The following is a 20,800-nucleotide window of genomic DNA, read 5'->3' on the forward strand; positions in this document are numbered from 1 at the left end:
GTTGGCCGACCAAGGGGAGTGGCCGGCCGGCCACTTGACCTGGTCGGCCTGCTTCTTGCTTTTTGCTATCTCTGAATGCAATCCAACTGTGCCAGTTGGGAGGCATTTGGACCTTCCTCCATACACGTGTATGGAGGATATTTGAGGCTTCTTAGAGAAGCTTTGGAGCCTCTCCTCTATAAAGGAGAGGCTTGTCTTCATTTGTGTAGACACCCCATTTTTGACCGTCCTCAAGACTTGGACGTCACCGTTTGAACACCCGGTGATCATCCATGTTTGTGTTCGTTTGGAGTTCCGGGAGGTCTCGGCTACGCGCTTTGCCTCAGGATCTCCGAACTCGATTGTTTAGTGTCTGGTTTTGCGCCCAACACTTGTGTTTTGCCTTGGAGGGGCAGGGAATGCCTTGTGAGGCATCCCCACACATCACCGGCCATGGCCAGAGGCCACCGGCTGGTGTTTTGTTTCCATCGGCAATGTATATTGCCGGTCGGCATTCTTTGTCGTCGGTCGGCAGTCCATTTTGTCAAAATGGCAATTTTGAGCAGCCGACTACTGTTCATCTACTTTTAGTAGATATTTTGTGCCAGCTGTGATAGCTGGTACCTACTCTGTTCCCCTCCATACACGTGTATGGAGGGATTTCCCTCTAAGCAAGCTTGTTTGGTAAGCTTTGCAAGGGGGACTTCTATAAGAGGAGAGCTCTCCTCCTCCTTCTAGGTTGGCAATTTTGGAAGAAAAACCAGAGCTTATACATATACATACACACTCTCTCTCTATATCTCCCTCTCTCTCATCCTTAGGGTGTGTTTGGAAGCCTAAAAGTGCATTTGACCTTACTTTTGCACTAACACACACACCATTACACCTTGCTCCGAGATTGGGAGGCATTGAGGGTTGTTTGTTGAGGTTTTGGACTGATTTTGATCAGTAGAGAGTGGCTGGATCATCTGTTCTTCAAGGCTTCTTCAAGGGTGAGACACTTGCTTTAGTTTCCCCAATCTTGCACTAGTTTTCTATTTGTCTTGCATGCTGATTTAGGCTTTGTGTTTAACATGAAAAGGTCTTGTATTTTTGAGCTTAACATCTTTCATTAAGGGTGTTTTGGCATTGGGGGTCGAACTCCTCCCCTTAGGCCTCTTTTTGGCCTATTTTGGTGCCCTTTTCTTTAAGCTTTATTTACTTTGTTGTGTTGGTCTTCTCATCACTGAAATCCAGTGGATTTTCAGTGGTGATGGAGTGATTTTGAAGTCTTGTGTAGGGGAGGGACACCCCTCTCCCCTTTGTCTTTCTTTTACCCTTGTTTTGGCTTAAAAGGGGAACATGCATGCTTGATCTTTTTTGGTCCCATTTCAGAAGTTTTTTGGGTGTTTTGGGTCATATTATATCTCTGTCCAATGGTGGTTTGTTGGCCCTTAGCATGCATTTTACACTTGCTTTGTAATTCTCCATCTTGCCTAGAAGTTTGCTATGTGTTTAGCCTAGCATATCCTCTTGTTTTGACTTAACCTTGTGAAGTATTTGGCCATGTTTTGTCATGCTTAAAGTCTGTTGGCCACTGATTTTGTCATGTTTGGTATGCTTGATATAGTTGCTTTGCATTTCAGCTTGTAAGCCTTGGTTGTATGGGTCATCAACATGCTTAGCATAAGTTTGTTATCATCATTCGGCATCATGGTGGATCATATTTCAGTCCCTAATCCATGCTTGTATGTTTGTCTTCATCATCTCTTTCATGCTTTGAAGGGTTGTCCTTTTACGCCTTGGAAATGGTCATTGTGCATGCCCATGTGTTTAGATATTAGGCTGCCATATCAGTGGGTTTTGAGGGCCCCTTTTGCATACTAGAACTCTGTTTTGCATTGAAAAATTCATGCCATGTTTGCTTGGGATAAGTATTGAGTGATGCTCCCTTTTGGTGGCCTTGAATGCCTTTGTTTTGGACTCATTCCTTGGCATGTTTTGACCATGATTTATGCATGCTTTAGTCTTGTTTTGGAGTCCCTTGGGACTGTTTTAGGTCATTTTGGTCCTTTAAGGTTTGGTTGACATAGCTTCGGTTTGACCCCCTTTATTGGCTTCAAGTAATGGTCATTGTTGCATGACTTACTTGCATGATTTATTCGATTTGGCATCATCCTCTATTCATTTTCAGAGCCTAGCATGTTGGTTTAATGCCCTTTTATATCGCCTTTAAGTATACTTAGAGTTGTCCCCTTTCATGCTTAGGTGATGGACCTTGATGTGTGCATGCTTGCATGCATCATTTGTGCTCTTGTACATCATTTTGGCTACTGTTTATGGCAAGGTTGAGGTCTGCCATTTATGGTTTAAGTCCACCATTGCATGCTTATCATATGCTTGTTGCTTATTTGGTTCATTATATGTTGTCCCATGCTAGCCTTATGGCATATGGGTCCATGTTTGCATCACATTTGCATCTCATATGACTAGCATTTTGCATACTTAACATGATAGATTGCATCACATTTGACATGTTTTGCATCTTAGTATCATGTTACATTTTGAGCCATGTTTGCATAACATGCATTGCATTGCTTGGTTTGGGGTGTCAAACCAAGTGTGAGGGATGAGGGCCGTTTGTACTTCGAGTGACAAAACACAACTCAACCCTCGGTCACCGAGGCCCTTGACTTTGGCATGATAGGATCTTGGTCCTCATTTGTGTGTTGCATGGATTTCCACATCGAATTGCAACCTTGGCTCCTTAGGCTATCATGCATCAAATGCACGATTGATAGCCCGAGGGTCAAGGGCCATGCTCCCTTGAGTCCGTTACATGATTGGGAGAGTAGCCATGCATACACTTGCTTGAAATTCCATGCCATACACTGTCTGTCCTTGTTGCTGTCAAAAACCAGATTCTGCAGGAACTTTCTGCCGACCGGCAGTGTTCAGTGCCGATCGGCAATCCTTCCTGGGCCGATAGCTTCATCAACAGCCGATGGATATTTTCAATGGCCGGTGGACATTTCCTCCAGCCGATGGTGTTCCACAGTGTTCAAGGGACCTGTCCCAGAACTTCAGAAATTTTCAGAGAAGCAGGGCAGTGTAAACAGAGGCAGCAGTGGTATGGTACGGACTTTCCGGGCGAGACGGGTTCGAGCATGCATCATTCGGGCATCCCGAGGCGGGGGCTATGGCCACCTTTCTTCTTTTTGCATTCATTCTGTTAATTAATTAGAAATTCTGTAATAACTTATGTGTTTATTATTCGGACTGTAATATTTATTTGGACCCTCCGAGTGAGGGCAATTGTGTAATAAGTATGCGTGAGTGTGTGTATGTCTTCCAACCCCACGTCTTTCTTCCCTTTTATTTACCCGCTTATGATGGTAGATTAGGGCATATTTAAATTAGCATACCTTATGCTATGCATGCGTGCATCCATACATTTGTCTTGCATGCACGGGGCTCGGCGCATCATTCTAACTGCATCTGTATTTCAATTCCAAATTGAATACGTGTTAGTTGTAGCATTTCACATGCCATGTTTAGGATAGCCGAGCCTGTTTGGATTGCATCTTTGCATGTGTTGCATTAGCCATTTCAAATATGAACTAGGATCATGTATGTGATTACTAACTAGTTCCTGTCTTGGCTTGGAGTACTCTGTAAGTTCTTTTGCTTTAGCATCCTTGCATGGGTGTGAGTGCTACAATAATAGCATGATTACCATGAGGCTAGTTGCTTATGTGATATAACTGCTTGAATGCCTGTGGATGGAGGTTGAGTTACCTAAATTGGAAAAAACGCATTAAAGCTGTGAATTTTAAGCCCACTTGAGGGTGGCAAAACCTGCATTTTAGCCTACTTGTGAGTAGCAAGCCATTTTCAAAACAAACATGAAATGTTTTTGTTCCAATTTAGGCGATTTGGTCTATACTTGTTTGCTGTGCGCATAACATAGTAATTCTAGACTAATAACCGGTTTAAGAACACATAATGTTTTCAAAATTGGATATCATGGTTAGTAGAGGCCGATCTTCAGATCGGGCGAGCGGGGGTGCTCATAGCTGACCTTCCCTAATCGTACCCAAGTTCCCGAGCCGAGGCAACTTTGGTGATGACGGACACGTGGCCTTTGGCACCGAGTCAGGGTTTCCTAAATTCCCTCATTTTAAAATATTTAGGTGGCGACTCTGTTTCTGGCAAAGCAGTCCATGTTTGGCACTTCTTTTCAAAAATCTGTTTCTCAAAACGATTTGCCGGATTTGGACTCTTTGGTTCAGATTAAGAACCGTGACACAAATCGAGTCCGAACTGTAGCGAGGGCCCCACACGGGCGCGTCTACAATTTGCAAGGGTTCAGCAAGTTTGTTAGAGGCTTATACACTTCTCTCTCCATAGCTCACTATTCCAAACTCCAAACCCTAATTTTCTTGCACCATTTGCACACCAACCCTTGGTATAACACCTCCATCATCCATCCAAGCATCTTGGAGCTGATTTCTAGAGGTTAAGGAGCTCTCATCTTGGTCCAGAAGCTGCTGGAAACCTGCTCTTCAAGGGTAAGTCTCCATTTCCCTTTTTCTTGCATTATTTTTCTCCATTGATTAGCCTTATTTGCAAGCATTTCTGGACTTTGTCATAAACTGTAAAGTGCCTTATTTTGAGCTTCTCTTGAAGTTTGATTAAGTATACTTTTCTGTTTGAGGTCTCCTACATCCTTGTATGCTTTATCTCTCTTTTAGGGCTTATTTTGCATGATGTCTTAGCCTTACTTAAAAGCATTTTTGAGATTTTCCATAAACTAGAAAAAGTATTTTTTTGATCTTCTAAACATGTTTGTTTAAGGAATCTTTTCTGTTTGGGGTCATCTTCCCCCTTCCATGCTTCATTTCCTCTTGTTTTGAGCCTTGTATTTGAGCATTTGCATTGGCCTTGGTTTGGCCTTTTAGCCACTAAAATCCAATGGATTTTCAGTGGCTTAGATGTGCTTTTGAGCTTCAAAATCAGAGAGGGGTAACCCTCTCACCCCTTGTTCTCTTTACTAGCATTGTTGGCCTTCCAAAGGGGCTCCATCTTGCATGCTTTGAAGTCTTATTTCAGGCCTTATTTTGTGAGTTTTAAGGTCTTCCTTGACACTTTATGGAGCCCCTTTGGCCATATTTTATGTCTATGATGCATGTGTAGAACAATCCCATTCAAGGCCTTTCAAAGGGGCCTTTCATTGCGCGCTTCCTTGACCCATTTCAGGGCCAATTTGGTGAGTTTTAGGGCTATCATAATTGATTTCCAGGGTTGGTTTTTCCATGTTAAGTGTTCTTGTTGTATGTGTTGAGTAACCCTTTGCATGGCCCTCCAAAGGAGCTCATCATTTTTGCATACATTGGATGCATTTCAGTGGTTATTTGAGCTTTATTTGACATATCGTGTTCCTATTCTTGGCTGGTTTGGTGACCTCTCTTATGCTTCATGTACATACCACGTAAACCATGTTTACTAGCCTAGGTTGCGTGTTGTTTTAGCCCCTCATATTAGCATATTTTGGCTATGCCTTAAACTGATAATGTGCTTGTTTTAGACTGCCCTAGCTCTATTTTTTGGTCTTGTGGTTGAATGATGTTAGTTTTTCATGCTTGTAGTTCAAGGTCCATGCTTAGCTTTGAGTTTTGAGATCCATTCCATGCATATACTGAGGTATTTTCATGCCTTGGGGTATTTTTCATCAAATTCAGAGCTTATACGAATGCCATGTTGCCATGTTTCCATCTCTTTAAATGCGTTTGAGAGTCGGGCTTGTATGCCTCATTTACCGATCATTGAATGAGTTCCATTCCGTTGCATTACGAGCCATCATTTTAGGCCATTTTCTCAGTGTTTTAGACCTGCCTAGGGTCTTTTTGGGGTTGGTTTTGCCTTTGGTGCATTGCTTTGGGTACCTCTAGTGTAACGCACTTCACTAGTTTCGGTTTCTGTTTTGGCTTGGAATACTCGGTAAGTTTTATGCTTTAGCATCCTTGCATGCGTGTGAGTGACTGCCATGATAGCATGCTTACCATGAGGCTATTTGCTTATGTGATATACCTGCCTGAATGCCTGTGGGTAAAGGTTGGGTTATTTGGATTGGAACAATTCATCGATTGTGAGTTTTAAAGCCCACTTGAGAGTGGGAAATCATCTTGTTTTCTAAGCCCACCCGAGGGTGGCAAATCCACGTATTAGCCTACTTACGAGTAGCACCATCAAACCATTTTCAAATAAACAAACATGAGATATTTTGTTCCAATTCAGGCGATCCGGTCTATATTTGTATGTTGTGTGCATCACATAGTAAATCTAGGCTAATAACCGGAATAAGAACGCATAATATTTTCAAAACTAGATATCATGGTTAGTAGAGGCCGATCTTTGAATCGTACCCAAGTTCCCGAGCTGAGGCAACTTTGGTGATGACGGACACGTGGCCTTAGGCAACGAGTCAGGGTTTCCTAAATTTCCCAAAAAAAAATATTTAGGTAACGACTCTGTATCTGGCAAAGCAGTCCATGTTTGGCACTTCTTTCAAAAAATCTATTTTCAAAAACGATTTGCCGAATTTGGACCCTTTGATAATTCATCAGTCTTGCATTGCACTCTGCGAGATTAGATACAGGACCGTGACTTTGAGTCCTAAACTGTAGTGAGCCCAATGAACAAAATGGGGGATTTCCTCCCGAGACGTTCGGGGACGTCTACAAGAGGTCACTAAGAACACTAGCATTAGGGAAGAAGGAATCGTACAATCCAGGCAAAGGAAATAGGAAATGGATGGGTATATGACAGTGTTATGGTACGTCTTAAACTAGAGTATGCCAACATTAAACTTAAAGTAGAAATTCAAGAGAGGGGCATGAATGATGTATTGGTTAGGGATGGTGGGGGTAGAAATGTGTTGATAACCTTTAAATCTAAAGAGAAAAGGATAGCAAATATATGGACCATTAAGAAGTGGGTGGAGAATTGGTGTGAGAAAGTAGTGGAGTGGGAACCAGATATTGTTAGAGTCACAGAAAGAAAGATATGATTATGTTGCTATGGACTACCATGGAATTTATGGAATAGAACCACTTTAAATAGAATTGGGACTATCTGGGGGGAAGTTATCTATATTAACGGTGACTTACGCAACCCAGTATCATTTGAATGTGCAAAGATTCAAATTGTAACTAGGTGTATGGAGCCAATCAATAAAGCTATTAATCTGGTTTACAAATGATCTTTTCATCCTGTGAAAGTGTGGGAACAACAATATGAGTCAACAGATAGTATGGTAGGGAGAAACAAATATAATAAGAAGACTGGTGATAAAGAAATTTGTAGCACAAACAATGGTGAGAATATGGGAGTTGGGATCGTTACCAGAGAAGAGGAGATAGAAGATGATGACTGGGTTGTGGAGTCAGTAAAGGAGAGGGTCTAGGTTGAAGACGTGTCAAAAAGGGGTGTGACAGGTGGAGAGAGGAAGAGTGATGAGGCAAATAAGGAGTTACCTAGGAGAACTGAAATGGTGATGGCAGAGTCGGCTAGCAATGAACTCGAGGGAAGGGCAGTAGGAATAATGAAGGCAATTGGGAACATAAGTAATAGCTGGGAGTTGGTATGTCAGAAGAGTGTTGATTAGGTTGGCACGCAGGGCTTTGTTAGAAGTTTAAATGACTTTAGTTTACTTAAACCTAGGGTGGAGTTAGAGGTGGAACTGGGCCTGAGTAATGAGGTGGACCTAAGAGATAGGTTAGACATTAAGCAGAAAGGGGTGGAAGTGCAAGCCCAGAGCTTGAAGCCGGAATTTCAGTGTGGGCTTTTGAGTGTTTTAGGGCCGAAGATAATCAATTCAAACATGTCACAGACCCATGTCGATGAAGTATGTTTAAGTAAAGAGTCACAGAAGAAAAAATGGAAGAAGAGAGTTGTTAGAAAATCAAGTAGGAAGAAGATTAAAGAGATGCAGAAGGGTTATCTCAGCCTTACAAAAAGATATGGCAACAAAAGAGCTTCATCAAGTAGTAGAAAGGTTATCTCGGCCTTGCAAAAAGATATGGCCACAAAAGAGCTTCATCAAGTAAACTGGGTCCTAAAGGGCCAATATGGAGAGCAGCAGCTGTGGCAGTGGCAGTGTCTTCTTCAACGTCAACTGCTTTTGGAGTGGCCAGAGGCAGAAGTATGCTTAAAGAGGATCAAGAAACTCTACAAGTGGGAAAATTATTGGGGGTAAATTACAAAGGCAATGAAGAGGAAGTGTTGGCTAAAACTATTAATCTAGAGGCAAATGATAGAGAAAGAATGGGAGAGGGTACTGGTGTTGCAGTTTAATCTGCAGCTTTTGAAGGGCAGAGGTCAGTCTCAATGGTCTATGATGAAGTTACTATCATGGAATGTAAGGGGTTTGGGTAGGAAGGAAAAAATGAGTAAAATAAAAAGCATGTTGAAAGCTAGAGAAGTTGACATTGCTTTATTCCAGGAGACCAAGAAAGTATCAATGTCAGAAAATGAGGTAAACGAATTATGGGCTAGGGAGAGGATGAACTTCATATGTGTGGATACTGATAGAACTACCGGTGGCCTTTTATGCATATAGGATCCATGAGTGTTTCAGGTCTCAAGTTGGTGTTATAGTAGAAGATTTATCCTTATATCTGGTACTTTATTTTTCTCTTTTGATTGTGTTATAGTTAATCTGTATGCACCAAATGAAATAGGACCAAGAGAGAAACTATGAGAGTGTCTATTGAAGCTAAAGGGGGACTTTTCTAATCCATGGTGCTTGGGGGGTGATTTTAATGAAATTAGAAGCATTGGTGAGAGAAAATGATGTTCTATGAAGGATAAGGGTATGAAGGAGTTGAATGAATTTATTGATAAAACTGAGGTAAATGACTTGCCCCTTTTAGGTAGATGGTACACGTGGTGTAATGCAAGGGAGAGAGAAAAATGGAGCTGAATTGACAGGGTTCTTGTGGATCCAAAATGGTTGGAATCATTTAATCTGAAGTTGTGAGGGTTACCTTAAGCACTGTTTGATCATAGTCCTCTGCTTTTGATGGAGGATGAGAGAGATTAGGGCCCTAGGCCCTTTAGGTTTTTAAATGCATGGCCATTACACCCAAATTTCCTACCTTTGTAGAAAAGTGGTGGTTGGAACATAATGTGGAAGGATGGGCTGGTTACAGATTATTTAGGAAGATAAAAGAGTTGAAAATAGCTCTTAAACAGTGGAATAAAGATGTCTTTGGTATTGTTAATACTAAATTGAAACAAGCAGAGGATGAGCTGCATATAATTGATCTAAAAGCTGAGGAAAGAGAGCTTGTAGAGGCAAAACAAGCTAGAAGAAGAGAGGTTAGACTTGAAGCATGCAGATTAAATAGAATGGTGGAATGGGTGTGGTTGCAGAAATCAAGACTGAATTGGAATTTGAATGGTGATAAAAACACGAGACATTTCCATGTTGTAGTTAAGTGTAGATAGGGGAGGAATGAAATTAATTCTTTAACTGTTAGGGATGTGGTATTTGATGACCTTGGCAGAGTTAAGCAAGAGGTTCAATCTTACTTTCAAAAATTATTCACTGAGGTGTGAAAATCGAGACCTATATTGGAGGGATCATTGAAGTTAGTAAGGGACAACCCATTTTTTGAATTGTTGGAAGCAAAATTTTCTGAGGCAAAGATAAGATCGTTTGTTAAGGATTGTGATGGTAATAAGGCTCCAGGCCCTAATGGGTTTAATTTAGCTTGTATCCAGAAGTTGTGGAAGGTTATGAAGATTGATATGCTCAATTTCATAGCTGAATTTCATAAAAACAGTAAGTTGGTTAAAAGTATTAATAGTTCCTTCATTACTTTGGTCCCTAAAAAGGAGAACCATGCGGGTTTAGCTGATTATAGACCTATTAGTTTGGTTAGTTCACTTTATAAAATTCTTACTAAGGTCTTATCATTCAGGTTGAAGGCAGTGATTCCTCAAATCCTTAGTGAAAATCAGTTAACTTTTATTGGAGGAAGAAACATACTAGATGGAGTGTTGGTGGTTAATGAGGTTGTTGATAGTTGGAAGAAATCTAGAAAAAGAGGTTTGATCATAAAGCTAGACTTTGAGAAAGCCTATGACTCATTGAATTGGGACTTTCTGTTTTCAATGATGAAAAATTTTGAGTTTAGAGAAAAGTGGGTGGGATGGATTAAGGAGTGTATTACCTCATCTAGATTATATGTGCTGGTTAATAGAGCACCTACTGATGAATTCAATCCACAAAAAGGGCTTAGACAAGGGGACTCTCTGTCCCCTTTCTTGTTTAATGTAGTAGCAGAAGGTTTAAGTATTTTAATGTCTAGAGCCTTGGATTTGGAGTTGATATCAGGGGTGCAGATTGGCTCAGGTGGGGTAGTTCTTACTCACCTTCAGTTTGCAAATGATACATTAATATTGTGTGAAGTTGATGTCTTCGAAGTTAGTAATGTGAAGAGGATTCTGAGGTGTTTTGAGATGCTATCTGGTTTGAGTATAAACTACCATAAAAGTGTGGTTAGTAGAATTGAAGATTTGAATGAGTATGCATCAGTGCTAAATTCCAAAGTTAAAAGTCTGCCTTTTCACTACTTAGGTCTACCGGTGGGTGCCAACCCTAATAGAAAAGCATTTTGGAGACCTGTGTTGGATAAAGTTAGAAGCAAATTGGCAGGTTGGAAAAGGAAATTACTTTCATTTGCAGGGAGGCTTACTTTAATAAAATATGTTCTTTCTTCATTGCTTATATACTATTTGTGTTTATATAAATTGCCTAAGGGGGTTGGTAGAGAGCTGGATAAGCTTCAGGCCTCATTCCTTTGGAGAGGGTCTAAAGTAAGAAAGAAGGTCCACCATGTAAACTGGAAGGAAGTATCCCAACCTATTGAGCAAGAGGGATTGGGGGTGAGGAGAGTTGAAGAGGCCAATGATTGCCTTTTATTGAAATGGTAATGGAGGTTCGAGATAGAGAGCAAAGCATTGTGGAGAAGAATCATTTGTAGTAAATATAGGATAGAGGAGGGGAATTGGTGGCCTTCAACTAGCCGAATAAGTAAGTGCTCTAAACTTTGGGAGGATATAGTTTCAGGAACTGAACAGAGTAACAGACTATTAGAGTTTTATCTGGAAAATTGTAAGGTGAAAGTGGGCAATGGACATAGAGTGAATTTCTGGGTTGATAAATGGTGTGATAACTTATGTCTCAAAGATGAATTCCCATTCTTGTATAGATTGGTAGTTAATAAGAGAGAGTCTCTACATATAATGGTGGAAAGGAAGGAGGAAACTGGTGGGTGGTTGTTTCAATTCAGAAAGGAATTATATGATTAGGAAAGAGTGGAAGCCACCAGATTGGTAAGCTAGTTAGGGGCAGGTCCTGCTATAAGGCCATCCACAGATGACACTCTAGTATGGAATGCTTCTAAATCTGGAAATTTTACAGTTGAATCTATTTATAAATTTGGCGAGTGATTTTGGTAGCCTCAGATCAATAAGTAAAAGGATTTGGGTCAAGTACATTGACTCTAGAGTTCAATATTTTGGTTGGCTTGCTTGGAAAGGAAGGTTAAAGACAACAGACTTTCTCATCCAGATTGGTGTTGTGTTTGCTAATACATCATCAGTCTGCAGTCTGTGCAAATCAGTGGATGAGTGAATTAACCATGTATTACTGTCATGTCCAGTTGCTTGGAGAGTGTGGTCAGAAATGCTAAGATGGTGGAATATACAAGGTGCACTACCAAGCATAGTAGAGGCTATTCTTAATTGGTGGGCAGGGGTGTGGCTTAGCAAAAAAGAGAGAACGATGTGGAAGGCTATTCCAATGGTTGTAATATGGTCTCTATGGAATCATCGTAATGAATGCATGTTTAGAGATGCTATCCCAAGTGTGGTAGGTGTGATTGATCTAATTAAGTTTAGATTGGCTGTGTAGTTCAAGGAAGTGTTTAAGGATCATATTTTCACAGTGAATGACTTTATCTTCAATATAGAACACATTAGATTTTGTGTGAGAGGTGGTTTCAGGAGCGAGCTGTAAGGTTGCTTCATGAGTTGGGATGGGTTGCCTCAACTTTCTGTGAAGGAATCCAGAGTCTAATTATTAGTCTGTGGTGAAGTTGATTTTTAGTCTGTTGAACTGTGCAGAAATCCAGTGTCTGGTTGGGGTTGGTACTGGTGGTTGGTTTGGAGCCTCAATAGGGAGCTGATTTGCTGATGTTCTGTTATTTGGTACTAGTCTTGGTCCTGAATTTCTGAATTGCTGAATTGTTGATCTGTTGATGGCCTGAAGCAAAGGATTTTTGTTGTTGCTATACTACTATATTTAGGGACTGTTAAGGTTTGCTACTAATTGCTGGTTTGCTGTAAAGTGTTTGTTTTGTTACTGGTTTTGATGCTAATTGCTGTTAAATGCTGGTTCTGTGTTATTTTTCCCTCCTCTCTTTTTGGTTCTTTTGATTGGTTCCTCACCAATCTTGGATTCAGTGCTAGCATAAGATTGTGCTTCGGTATCGGTGCTAACCTAGTTAGGATCGTTATGGTCAGCTATGATACAATTTGCACTTCCCGTATTTATTGATGTAAGTTTTCGCATGTATCTTGCTTTCTTCATCAATAAAATTTCATTTTGCTAATCAAAGAAAAAAATGTAGTAAAAACTGGATAAAGAAAAAAACAATAATAAACTATTGAGAAGATAACATTACAAAAAATTAAGGTTTTAGAGACTAAACTTTAGGGACAAAATTATTTTTTAGAGACCAAATATTTTTGTTGCGAAAAGCGCTATTATATTTTTAGCAACTGAAATTAAACATTAGTGATGAATTATTATCTTTTTGAGACCAAATTTTTTGTCTAAAAAAAAATCATTTTGTGACCAAATTATTTTGTCTCTAAAAGTTTATTTATTAGTGACATTTTTAAAATTTTGTCGCTAAAAGCCTTATGTTTGACTTTTTCGGACGATCTTTTAGCAACTATTCTCACGACGATAGAAATTGGTCTTTAAATGTCTTTTACAACAAAATTTTCGCTTTTAGGGATTAAAAAATTTGATCTCTAAAACTCTTATATGTTGTAATATGAGCACTTAGTTTTGCGTGGCTTATTGTAAAATTCCAATTCAGTATTTTTTTCTTGAAAATATAATTAGATACTATATAGTATATGATGTCTTGACTATGCAGATGATAATAGTCGCCTTGGTCCATGGATAGGACTTAGGATTTGAGAATAGGACTTGGGATATTTTTTTGGCTTCTTTGCCTAGTAGATATTGATCAGCTCTAGAAGTTATTTCTCCACCATGTCAATCCACACATTGTGACAAAGGACCTAGGCATATGTGATTGACTGCAATCTCTCTCTCATATGTTAATTCTAAATTCCTTGGTTGTTTCACATAAGAATCTTATTGAAGGAAAAATTTAACCTCTGGGAAAACAGGATCTAGCTTTTGTTGCATTTTGGTATTGGAGCTGGAAGATTAAAATTGTTATTCAAGTTTAAAACTAGAGTCCCACGTACCATTGGGAACCCAACCACATAGAACCATGCATATATATAGCTGAAAATAACATGCAAGAAAATTGACAATAAAAAACTGAAAAAAAAAAAAAAAAATCATTTAAGTGGTTTTGCTAGTTTATCCCAACTGAACTTTTATCTAGGAGATCATCAAAACTTAACCTGGAGAAGATAATGTGAAACAAATCTTTAACATAAAATATATCGAGATCATGTACTTGCACTAAATTATCTAATATCAAAAGACTTGACATTGATCACAGAAGTGGGAACACAGTCACACAACAAACTGTTATTTGGTTAATCGTGTTAGATTTTTTGCCATTAACTCATCAACAAATTTTAAGTCCATTCAATGTATATAGAGACTAATTTTTTTTTATAATTTTTATTCAATGCGAGATTCTATCTTTACCCATGTTCTAACAATCTCTCTTTTATCTTTGAATCCATTGGGTTTAGCTCCTCATTGAGTCTGATCTATCATCCTTAGATTTACGATTTACTGTAGACTGTACACAATCCCTTAAGTCTAATCCATCACTCTTCAACACTGTGTTCAACTCAGACAACCTGCACACACTCTATTGTGAGCCACTATACCCTATCAAGAGCCACCATCCCACGAGCCTTTCAGCTACATGCACCTTGATTTTCCTTGCTCTTGGACTTTTTCCACTTCATTTAGAGTCCGTACAAGTCCACCAACATAGTTTGAACCAGGAAAATCCGCCACTCATAAATCATCATCCAACAATAAAATCAACATATTGAGCTTAAGGTTTTAGAGGGAAGAGTGACTTTATAATTTATATTCACAATAAATATGATGGTTAGCCTACTATCAATGAATAGTGCATAAAGTTTAGAAGTGTGGATTGCTCAACCCTATAACTTAATAATTCCCTTACAAGGAACCATTAATCTAACAATGTGACTTAAACACTAGAACTAGACTTTGGTATTACATTATTAAATTGTTAACCATTAATTCATCTAAAAATTTAAATTGTTAGAGAAAGTTTAAACACATCAAAACCTGTAGTTAATTTTTTTTAACAACAAAAATTTATAGTTTACTACTGAAGAAATAGTCAGACCGATGGTTTGATTATATATCTACTCTTGCATAAATACAAAGAATTAATGCAACAAAGTTTAAGCACATAGCAAAGAGAAAATATCCTATAGCTAATAAGATAAAATTTGAAAGAATAAAAAAAATAAACAAAAAAGAAAAGAAAAGAAAAGAAAAAGAAAGAAGGAGACATTAAAAAATGGATAGCATTCATGAAGATGAAAGTTTTTCACATTACCTTGCATGTTCCCTACACAAGAATGATATTTATTTTTCCTCTGAAACAAGTACCAACAAGATCTCACTAGAATTACCTAATTCATATAGTCAGATCCAGAGTACTTGCCATTGTTCGATTCTTTGTAATATCATCGTCTTCTATCAACTTGCTAACTTTGGATGGAAAATTTAAATCTATAGAACTGTTTTCTTTCTTTGAACAAGAAAACAAAGAAAGAGACAAGTCACTATCCACTTCTTCACCCCCAAACCTCTTCTTGATTTCCTCATCTTGTCTTGACTTCAAGCTTAATGACAGATCAAGATCAAGGCAATGACTGTCCTCAGCTTTTCTCTTCAACGTGTTAGTGATCAATGATTTGTTAAAGAAATTCACATTCTCTCCTCCACACCCATGCCATTGCCTCCTGGTGAGTTGGTTGGATTGATCACAACTGTATTGTAACCTAAAATCTTGAGAGCACTCATGGGTTTTCTTGCTATTTTGCACTGTGATTGTAGAACTATTATCGATGTAGAAAGCTCCATTCCTTCTGTTCATACCAATAGCCCCATGGAACTCCTCAGCTACTGAACCATGAAACCTTGACAGCCAACTTCCATGGCCACTCCAAGAAATATCCCTATATCAGAAAATATATGATAATGCTTGTTAAAGGTCATGAAGAACACTTCATTATGCTCGCATTGATGCAAATCAACATTGTTGTGAACACAGAAAAAAGATCTATAAAAATGTTCAACAAATGAGATGTGTGGGGGTGTGATCCACACCACACAAAATCTGAATCTACACAATATATTTCATATTTTGAATACATTTATAAATACGTTTTTCTAGGTGCATATTATTTTCCGATGCCAATACATGAGAAACTATTATCGTACCTGAAATCAGACCGAAATTTTTGATCATGCATTAGGGGCTGCCAAAAGCTGTGGACGAGGTGATCTGCACTTCCTGTGAGATGCCCTCTACCATTTATTACTGTCAAGCCAATGAAAGACAACAATTTCAGAACATCAAAACATGCTTGGATTACCCAGTAAATAAACCTTAATTTTCTGAATATAACATAATAATCTGGATAGAGTACTATCTCTCTCTTGATTCTATTCTTTTTTCTGAAAAATAAAATTAAGGGTGACTCAAAACCCTAATTTTCTAAAAATAACATAATAATTTGGATTAGTCTATATACCCTGGCCCTGATTATCAATCTTCTTGCTCCGGTACATCTGTGACAGAAAAATCCAGAAAACAACATAGGAGAAAGTCAATATAATGAATCATCATCATAAACCAAAAAATCATATTCCATTTTTAGTTTTTGTTTCTTGAGTGTTGAACATAAATATGTTACCTGCAAGTGACTCTTGACATGAGCAATGCTTAGGCCCTTGATATTCATTAGTTGCAGAACTAATTTAGGTGTTGCTCCTATCACCAATGAGTAGATCATAATCATCAATAGTATTTCTTTTTTGCAGATCCAAAAAAAAAAAAAAAAAAAAAAGAAAGTTGTATTCCTAGATGGGCAAGTTCATAAGTTCATACTAAGATCAAGAAACAATGAAACTATCAAGATTGCGTACTTACTTTCTTGACCACCAAGTCTCTCTATAGCTTGAAGAAAACAAAGATGAAGATCTGGAGTCCACCTTAGCCTCGGCACCTTTGATCGGATGTATGGCCTTACCCCAGTAGAGGTCACCTTCTTTTCACCCTCTTCGTCTATGCTGTTGCTTGAGCTTTCACTAGTTTTGGGCCTATTTTCATCACAACCCTCCTCATCGTCATTCAAGTCCATAGGATTAGACTTTGAACCATCACTATTCCCAATTTCCTTCATGTTTCTTTCCAATCTTGAAGATAAAACACTTCAATTAAGTTTGGCATATCATCTTCCTCCACCCATCATCTTGCTTGATCTGATCACATGCCTAAGCTTCTTGGATGGTTTTGGAAGTGCTAAGAAAATTTCAACAAAGGGAGGAAAAGGCCCATGTATTGATGGAAAATAGCAAACCTAACTCTCTCTCAAAGTCCTAACATATAGAGAGACCTGTCTACACGCATTCCCAAATAATTTTTTTGTAATTATTTATGTTGAAATACATCTACTATTAAATTATATGATGTTTTTATCCTTGTGGAAAGCTTGAAAAGTAAAAGTTAGACTTTGTAATATATATATATATATATATATATTTTTTATTCTACAAATAATTTTTTTATTAAATATATAAAATTAAAGGTCCAAGGAAAGTAGAATGTACAAGGAGAGATTTAGAGATGGTAAAAACTCTCCTGCATCCACACAACTAATCTCTCAGCTTCACAATTGTAAGATTTAAAAAACAAGAACTAGAAACAAAGAAAGAATAACAAAATGAAATAGGAAGTTAAGAAGATCTTAACTCCAGAAGACAGTGCCCCCTACTACAAATTCAACCACCTCCAAAACTTAGAAGGTGGTGAATGGTTAAAAATTAGAATCTTGATCATGAGAAGGGACAACTTGCATGAGATAGTAAACAGTAATGTCGAAGTGCACGTAAAACTATATTAAATAGTGCAAAAATAAATAAATAATGTATACTCTAAATTCAATTTGGATGTGATCAATAGATATAACTTTTACCTAATTTTTTTTTACTGTTAGACACAATTATAGATTTTATATATATTTATTAACGTGAATTATTTTATTTTTGTATGTAATAGTAAGCAATCTGATAAAAAAATTTGCTTATGTATTATATTATTCAACATTATTGAATTTCAAAACATTGATATAAAAAAACTCTAGAAATGTAAATAGTGGAGAGGCAAGGTGTTGGGAAGTCTGTGCTAATGATACTTCTTGTCGGAGTTCACGGATTTGTCTTTGGTTCTTACCACGAACAATACCTATAAAAACAAAAAGTTGTAATTTGTAAATCTCTTAGATTCCTCTATTTATTAATATCTATCAAATGTTGATAACATGGTCCTCCTGTCTTGGGTCATTCCCAATACATGATTAGAGGATTGCTTCCACGCTTTACTGGTTGATACTCTTCAATGGAAGATAACAATCCATATGAAGCTTCTTGTAACATTCATATATGAAGTTTAAATTTAACATGAAAATTGAATAAATGTTAAAATTATATTTAAGTTTGGATTTTTATATAATGAGAGAATCTCAAATGAATTTTTAACGAATTGAACGTAAATAGCTTGCCTTTTTATAATGGATTTGTGATTTTCGAGCCAAATAATAAGTTGTTCAATCATGATTTGAAAATTTAATGAGATTAAAAATGTGTTGAAACTTAACTTACGAACAAGCAAATCTCGAACGAGTGTTTAAGGAGTTGAACACGAATTGAACTCTAGTAACTTGGTTCTTTTTGCAATCTTATCTAATTCTAATATATTTTTAAAAAAATTTAAAACACAAATATTTCGAGACACGATCATTCGTTTAAGAGTGCATTAGGAACAAAGAACATAAATTTTAAGATAGAAGATTCTATGCCATTCGATTGAGCTTACATTAGTTGCAATTTAGGGTTGGATTTTTTGGGAGTATAAATTTTAGGATTAGTTCTCTTTTTATTTTTTATTTTTATAATCAGGTGTTCGGGTCAGTTTACGCACACATCAACTAATCTCGGGATCCACGCAAAATGCCCCTTCTACCTAAATCAGGCAAATTTCGAGCAGAACTCAATAATGTGGTTCTAAGGAGTTGATACCACCTCGCAGGAGTTGAACATGAGATCTGTAAGGAGCACATCCCCAGGTCCCAAACTGCACCCACTAGACCAATCCCTTGGGATTGTTCTTTTTAGTTACTTATCACTGTATTGGAAATCGGAATGCGAATAAAATTTTGAAAAATAATAATAAGGGTAAAGTTCACTGAATTCTCTTGAAGTTTGAAAAAATATAGTTAGTCCTACACTTTTTAAAGCTATCAAAACTAATTCCAACGGTGTATAGACACTATTAGGGCTGAGTAGAAAAATCCAAAAAAATTGCAAATCGGTTTGATTCAGATCAAACTGCACTATTTGGTTTGATTTTCTCAATACACAGTTTGGTTTTGGTTATTAAAATAGGCAAACCGCACTTTATGGTTTAGTTCGTGATTTCATAGTTAAAGATCTTGCTTGGAACCGAACCGTACCTTCTTTTTTTTTTTTTTTTTTTGATTGACAAAGTAAAAATATCATTAAAAACATAAAATTAAAGGTACAAGGAAATGAGTTGTATATATAATTTGTTATTTACTGTAAACACTCAAATATCTTATTAATATTAAATATATATACATAATGTTACCCAAAAATCAACTTAAGAAATGGGTGAATTAGGTTTCTAGAAATTAAAATGAATATTACCCAATAAAAATCACAACTAGTATAACAGATTGATGAATGCTGAAGAATAGATGATTAATAAAGATGAATAAGCATAGTGATGAAATATCAGTGAAGTAGAGCTAAACAATAAATATAGTGAATGATTTTTCTTGACTTAACAGATTATGAGATAGTTAAATTAGCAAAGGATTTAGTTAGCACAATTAAGAAATTAATCAAGTTAATAGAAAGTTATATAACAGTTTGATATAGTAGTCAAGTAAAGAGATTATATGCTTAGCACAAAAACAACAACTACTATATATGTTAACACAGAGACCATATCAGATAGATATAAGAGTTGAGGAATTAAAGAGATAAGGAAAGAAGAAGCAAACAGATTTATAGTGATTCGGCTTTAACCAAGCCTACATCCACTCCTCAAGTTTCATTTGAGATTTTTCACTATCCTCTAACTTTACAGAGGCGCTAGTAATATCTTCACAAATGATTCAATTCTCTATAGATTTTATACAAACTTTCCAAGTCCAAACCTTGCCTTCCTTAGGTGATTCTTAATCACACTCAAAGAGTCAAGAACACTAAGTATACCACACTCTTACAAAATTAAAATGAACGTGTTTTTGCTTTCAAAGAAAGTTACAAGAATAATCTCTCAAAAATAGATATACAATATTGAAGCTCTAAGTAATATTAGTAAAAACCTCTCACAGGTGTATATACTTAAAGCTAATGCTCACTGTAATAACTTTCTAAAAGAGAAAGAAATCTCAGTTGAAGAACTCTTTAGAGAATCAGAGAGATGAAGAATGTGTGATTGATGAAGAATCAAAATGTGTATAGCACGTTGTATGTCTCTCTGTATTCATTGTTGTTCTTTGCTTATTCAGAGCTTTGTGTATAACAGAGTTCAGTGCTCTGTTTGCTCTGATAGTGCCCATTCTTTTCTTCCAGTTGAAGAGATGGGTTGGTGATGACTGAGGATGATAAATAATTAATTGCTCAAATATTCCTTGACATCCATGTGTGTTTTGCCCATTGAATGATGGGTCATCTGATGAAAAACATTTGTTTTCTCCTCTCAACATCTATTACTCATATGTGAGTTCTCTACATAGTGGACGTCTACCCAGATGTCCCAAGTGAAGTTATGTGTCTGTGGCTCGTCTTCCCGAATGTCCGTCTAGACGTCCTCCTAGATGTCCCATGAAGTCACAGTCATCAAGGTTGTCGTCTACGGTCGTCGAGCATACTGATGGTTTGACAATTGGAGCGATAAATAATTGATCTGGAACGAAACTGGGCCAAAATTCCTTGGTCGGTTGTCCTCCCGAATTTTCACCCGATCGTCTCTACTTGTCCAAAGTTGCAGAAAAAATTTGCCAAAATTTGCCTTGGCTGGTTGACCATCCAATCGACCAACCTTTGTTGTTTCGGCGTCCTGTGTTCAGCTGCTCTGCTACTGCTCTGGTGTACTGGTTTGGTACCTGTTTAAGCCTCATTTTGAACTTAAGAAGGGCATGATTAGGATGTAAACATAGATGAAAATATGATGGAATAAATTATAAG

General features: G+C 37.5%; 1 protein-coding gene across 1 annotated transcript; it reads right to left on the reverse strand.

Moving 5' to 3' along the window:
* Positions 1 to 14,801: 14,801 nt before the first annotated feature.
* Positions 14,802 to 16,957, reverse strand: LOC114282025 (uncharacterized). The gene is made up of 5 exons (XM_082917646.1): positions 16,455 to 16,957; positions 16,219 to 16,295; positions 16,057 to 16,093; positions 15,743 to 15,842; positions 14,802 to 15,477 (listed from the first exon to the last, which is right to left on the reverse strand). The coding sequence occupies exons 1-5, from the start codon at positions 16,705 to 16,707 to the stop codon at positions 14,934 to 14,936; spliced, it is 1,011 nt and encodes a 336-aa protein (XP_082773772.1). The 5' UTR covers positions 16,708 to 16,957; the 3' UTR covers positions 14,802 to 14,933.
* Between the last annotated feature and the right edge of the window lie 3,843 nt (positions 16,958 to 20,800).

Source organism: Camellia sinensis, chromosome 3 (genome assembly GCF_055761805.1).
Source record: "Camellia sinensis isolate YWXY chromosome 3, ASM5576180v1, whole genome shotgun sequence".
In the NCBI taxonomy this organism is placed as follows: Eukaryota; Viridiplantae; Streptophyta; class Magnoliopsida; order Ericales; family Theaceae; genus Camellia; species Camellia sinensis.